Source organism: Salvelinus sp. IW2-2015, linkage group LG19 (genome assembly GCF_002910315.2).
Source record: "Salvelinus sp. IW2-2015 linkage group LG19, ASM291031v2, whole genome shotgun sequence".
Lineage (NCBI taxonomy): Eukaryota > Metazoa > Chordata > Actinopteri > Salmoniformes > Salmonidae > Salvelinus > Salvelinus sp. IW2-2015.
Window position 1 is genome coordinate 17914374 of NC_036859.1, and position 6058 is coordinate 17920431.

General features: G+C 42.5%; 1 protein-coding gene across 1 annotated transcript; it reads right to left on the minus strand.

The window, feature by feature from the left end:
• Positions 1-6: 6 nt before the first annotated feature.
• LOC111979417 (nidogen-1) lies at positions 7-5623 on the minus strand. The gene is made up of 3 exons (XM_024009939.2): positions 5440-5623; positions 2712-2869; positions 7-217 (listed from the first exon to the last, which is right to left on the minus strand). The coding sequence occupies exons 1-3, from the start codon at positions 5544-5546 to the stop codon at positions 90-92; spliced, it is 393 nt and encodes a 130-aa protein (XP_023865707.1). The 5' UTR covers positions 5547-5623; the 3' UTR covers positions 7-89.
• Positions 5624-6058: the final 435 nt, after the last annotated feature.

Below are 6058 nucleotides of genomic sequence, written 5' to 3' on the forward strand. Positions count from 1 at the left end.
TAGTAGATATTATGATAGTTATGTCTGGATCCAGTCTGCCTCCTCCAGTCAGTGTAGTAGATATTATGATAGTTATGTCTGGATCCTGTCTACCTCCTCCAGTCAGTGTAGTAGATGTTCTTCCCATAGGAGGTGATTCCAAATGGGTACTGGATCGCCTTCATGGCCTTCCTCCTGTCTCCCTGCACTGGGTTCATACACTCGATCATGTGTGTTCCTGAAGGCCAGAGAATAAATATTATATATCTAATTCTAACCCTGGGTTCATACACCCCATCATGTTGTCCTGACGACAAGAGAATACATATTATATACTGTACCTTCAGAAAGTATACACCCCTTGACTTTTCCCACATTTTGTTGTGTTACAGCCTGAATTTAAAATGGATTAAATTGAGATTTTGTGTCACTGGCCTACACACAATACCCCATAATGTCAAAGTCGATTAATGCTTTTATAAATGTTTACAAATTAATTAAAAATGAAAAGCTGAAATGTCTTCAGTCAATAAGTATTCAACCCCTTTCAACCCTAAATAAGTTCAGGAGTAAAACTTTGTTTATGTCACATCTGCTCCTGCCACACCCTCTACTGTTTATCCTGTGTCTCCTTGACCTGCAGCCACTCCCCAGTACCCTCTCCCTCTCTCTCTCTGTGTGTGTGTGTGTGTGGGCGGAGACAGGTGTGCTGGAGTCAGAGCAGATCCCCACCAGCTGCAACCTGTTCCATAATCAAGACCTCTACAAATACTCAGCCCTTCCACTTTCACGCTGCCAGATCGTAATCTCTGCTCAGTCAGTCTATGGTTCTAGCCGTTTGTTACTGTTAGGGCCTGTTATCCTGTTGTGCCTGTTTTCCTTGCCTGACGCTGTTTTCCTCTCAGTTCTGCACGCTCTGACTCTGGTCCCTGTCTCCAGTCCCACGTCTCGTCAGTCCTGCTACTCTGTCCTGGATTTCCCACTTTACCACTCTCTTGGATTCCCCTCCGGACCTGCTTACCCTGTCCCAACCCCTCTCGCTCCAGCCTCAGCCTCCACACCTGGTTTCCTGCAACCCACCCGAGCTTCCCCTGGCCTGCACTCCATCTTCCCCCTGTGTTTCATTAACTTCCTTGGTAACTTCATCCCAGTCTCCTCGTCTGAGTCTGCTCTTGGGTTCCCCTGTTCCACTCCGCGTAACAGTTTACAAGTCACATAATAAGTTGCATGGACTCACTCTGTGTGCAATAATAGGGTTTAACACGATTTTTGAATGACTACCTCATCTCTGTACCCCACACATACAATTATCTGTCCCTCAGTCAAGCAGTGGCTTTCAAACGCAGATTCAACCACAAAGACCAGGAAGGTATTCCGATGCCTCACAAAGAAGGGCACCTATTGTTAGATTGGTAAAAAGCAAAAATGTAATATCCCTTTGAGCATTGTGAAGTTATTAATTACACTTTGGATGGTGTATCAATACATTAAGTCACCACAAAAATATAGGTGTCCTTTCTAACTCAGTTGCCAGAGAGGAAAGAAACCGCTCAGGGATTTCACCATGAGACCAGAGTTCAATGGCTGTGATATTATTATAGTTACTCCATAATACTACACTAAATGACAGAGTGAAAAGAAGGAAGCCTTTAACAGAATAAAAATATTCTAAAACATGTATCCTATTTTCAACAAGGGATTAAAGTAAAACTGCTAAAATGTCCACAAGTTTATTTCTTTGCCACATTTTTGTAGCTTTACTTTAGTTGATGTCCACAGAAACTATTATTTTAGCAGGTGATATACATCATACATTCGATAAGATTGACAGACGTAGCAATAAAAATGTCAAATTCAATGAGTCTCCAAAGAGGCTGAAAAATGTAATCTCTGCAAATAAATTATAATTATTATTCCAAACTACAAAAAACTACCCCTTTTTATCTCAAAGCAAGAAAAGATATTCAAGAATTTAAAAAAATGTTGTTCCAAAAATGCACTCAACAACATAATGGGTTCAAAAATCCATGATATAGTAATTTCGGATCATTCTCCGGTATCATGCCTAATTACACCAACAGAAATACACTTAGCGACAGACTATGGAGAATCAACAGAGCGCATCTTAAAGACCCGAAATGTATTAAATATGTAAATTAAAAAATTAAGACTTTTACCATTACAAATGTAGATAGAGGACAGAGAAAAGCCGACCCCTGACATCATTAGAGATGTGTTTAAGCTGTACATTAGGGGAATGATACTCTCATACTCGCCAAAAGTTAAATTACTATCTTAGAAAAAGACCGTCATTTTTTTTATCAAGCCAAAGAGTAAAAAAATATTTCTGAACTTAAGCAGGAATATGGTATTTTACCTTAGAAGAGAGGTGTGTGAATATTTAGGTAAATTAAATATTTCTGTATTTCATATTCAATACATTTGCAAAAAATTCTAAAAACATGTTTTCACATTGTCATTATGGGGTATTGTGTCTGATCTAATTAATCCATTTAGAATCAATTTAAACCATTTTGAATTCAGGCTGTAACACAACAAAATGTGGAATAAGTCAGGGGGTATGAATACTTTGTGAAGGCACTGTCCTAACCCTGGGCAGGGTTTATTGACTTCATCATGTGGGTTCCTGAAGACCAGAGACATATTATACATCAACAGAGACATCCTCTATTCCCATCTACAGAGGTCTCTGTACTGTAGTAACACTGTACCTGCATCGGCCCAGCACAGCTGAGAGCTCTGCGGGTCGTAGGTGAGTCCGTTCGGTAGCCCCAGGTCATCCTTCACCAGAACTCTCCTGTTGGTCCCATCCATGGCAGAAGTCTCGATTTTAGGAGCTTCGCGGTTCCAGTCTGCCCAGTACATGTTGCTGGTGGAATGAACAGAGCAGTGAGAATGTTAGGATGTGCTGTTGTCTCTGGGTCAGTTTAGGATCAGTTTAGGGGTCAGTTTAGGTTAGTGATTTTTATATTGATAAATGTGTTTCATTGTTTATTGTTTGTTGTCTCTGGGTCAGTTTAGGATCAGTTTAGGGGTCAGTTTAGGTTAGTGATTTTTATATTGATAAATGTGTTTCATTGTTTATTGTTTGTGTAATATTTGCTATTTATTTAAAAAATGTGTGATCCCAGGGCACATTGTGTTTTTCCCTGGTTAAATAAAAAGTTAATAATAATATCTTACTGACACAAAATTTGGATAATGTACACATTTCTTGAAATCTTGGTGTTGTAGCAAATAAGCCATCCTGTATAACAGGCCTAGCTATGCAAAGGAGTTAGCTCAGAATAGCAGCTAGGAGTTAGCACAGAATAGCAGCTAGGAGTTAGCTCAGAATAGCAGCTAGGAGTTAGCACAGAATAGCAGCTAGGAGTTAGCACAGAATAGCAGCTAGGAGTTCGCCACAGAATAGCAGCTAGGAGTTAGCACACAATAGAAGCTAGGAGTTAGCACAGAATAGCAGCTAGGAGTTAGCACAGAATAGCAAACTAGGAGTTAGCACAGAATAGCAGCTAGGAGTTAGCACAGAGCATAGGAGATAGCACAGAATAGCAGCTAGGAGTTAGCACAGAATAGCAGCTAGGAGATAGCATTGAATAGCAGCTAGGAGATAACACAGGAATAGCAGCTAAGAGATAACACAGAATATCAGCTAGAGCTAGCACAGAATAGCAGCTAGGAGTTAGCACAGAATAGCAGCTAGGAGTTAGCCAGAATAGCAACTAGGAGTTAGCACAGAATAACAACTAGGAGTTAGCACAGAATAGCAACTAGGAGTTAGCTCAGAAATAGCAGCTAGGAGTTAGCACAGAATAGCAGCTAGGAGATAACACAGAATAGCAGCTAGGAGATAGCACAGAATAGCAGCTAGGAGTTAGCACAGAATAGCAGCTAGGAGATAGCACAGATAGCAGCTAGGAGTTAGCATAGAATAGCAGCTAGGAGATAGCATTGAATAGCAGCTAGGAGATAACACAGGATAGCAGCTAAGAGATAACACAGAATGTCAGCTAGAGATAGCACAGAATAGCAGCTAGGAGTTAGCACAGAATTGCAGCTAGGAGTTAGAACAGAAGATCAACTAGGAGTTAGCTCAGAATAGCAGCTAGGAGTTAGCACAGAATAGCAGCTAGGAGATAGCACAGAATAGCAGCTAGGAGTTAGCACGAATAGCAGCTAGGAGATAGCACAGAATAGCAGCTAGGAGTTAGCACAGAATAGCAGCTAGAATAGCACAGATAGCAGCTAGGAGATAGCACAGAATAGCAGCTAGGAGATAGCACAGAGTAGCGGGCAGCTAGGAGATAGCACAGATAGCAGCTAGGAGTTAGCACAGAAATAGCAGCTAGGAGATAGCACAGAATAGCAGCTAGGAGTTAGCACAGAATAGCAGCTAGGAGATAGCACAGAATAGCAGCTAGGAGATAGCACAGAGTAGCAGCTAGGAGATAGCACAGAATAGCAAGCTAGGAGATAGCACAGAATAGCAGCTAGGAGTTAGCACAAAATAGCAGCTAGGAGTTCGCACAGAATAGCAGCTAGGAGTTAGCACAGAATAGAAGCTAGGAGTTAGCACAGGAATAGCAACTAGGAGTTAGCACAGATAGCAACTAGGAGTTAGCACAGAAAATAGCAGCTAGGAGTTAGCACAGAATAGCAGCTAGGAGTTAGCACAGAATAGCAGCTAGGAGATAGCACAGAATAGCAGCTAGGAGATAGCACAGAATAGCAGCTAGGAGATAGCACAGAAAAGCTCTTCATATATCCCCACATATCTTACTGATTCACAGTTGCTTTTGATAGTAAGCATCGTTTCTAAGGACTTGAAATTGCATGAAAGGATTGCTATGCTAGTGTTAGACACAGGTATTACAGTAGATGGCATTATAACTTCATAGACTGATTTTCCTGCTATAACAGGCCCTTTAATACAAGAGTTCTGTAGAATAGCCCTTCATATTCCCACAGATTAGTGGATACTGCATTACACACGGAGAGGTAGATCTATCTACATCAGTGTTTCCCAAACCTCTCCTCCAGTACCCATTGATGTTCCACTTACAGCATCTGATGTATGTGGGGTAGGGGTACTGGAGGAGGGGGACAGACTGGACCACAGATCTGCTAAGTGGAATGGGTACTGGAGCAGGGGGACAGACTGGACCACAAATCTGCTAAGTGGAATGGGTACTGGAGCAGGGGGACAGACTGGACCATAGATCTGCTAAGTGGAATGGGTACTGGAGCAGGGGGACAGACTGGACCACAGATCTGCTAAGTGGAATGGGTACTGGAGCAGAGGGACAGACTGGACCATTATTTGGCCCAGGCATTTCCAACACACCATCCCGTTGTTTTCCTCAAGGCCCCATTAGTAGCCAGAACTGATCTATGGCCAGTCCGTCCCTTCTCGAGGCACAGATCTACATGGTGACTCACCCATTGACAGGGTCAACGATGATGGCTCGGGGGTTGACCAAGTTCGTGTCGATGAGGACGCGTCGCTTGGTCCCATCCAGAGAGGCTACCTCGATGCGGTCTTTCATAGAATCTGTCCAGAACAGTGTCCGACCCACATGGTCTATAGCGATCCCTTCTGGACTCTCCAGATCTAAGAGGAAGACATTCGTCAATAAAACATACATAAAAATGTAAATGTAGAAGGGAGCACAAAGTAGAACACTGGCTCAACATTCCAGAAAACTGGCACCACACTCTAGACCACTGACACCACATTCTAGAACACTGACACCACATTCTAGAACACTGACAAAACAGCAATCCTAGAACAACTGAGCTCCAACATTCTAGAAACACTGAACAACACAATCTAGAACACTGCCGGAACATTCTAGAACACTGACACGACAAACATTCTACGCGACACTGACAACCCAATCTTTAGACCACTGACGCACATTAGACATTGCTGTCAACAGTCTAGAACAGCTGGGACTTCAACAATTGCAACCTGAAACGGCCAACACTGCATCACCGAGAGCATGACTACGAAACATTCTAGCAGATTACACTGACACCGACGAAGGTCCTAGACCTG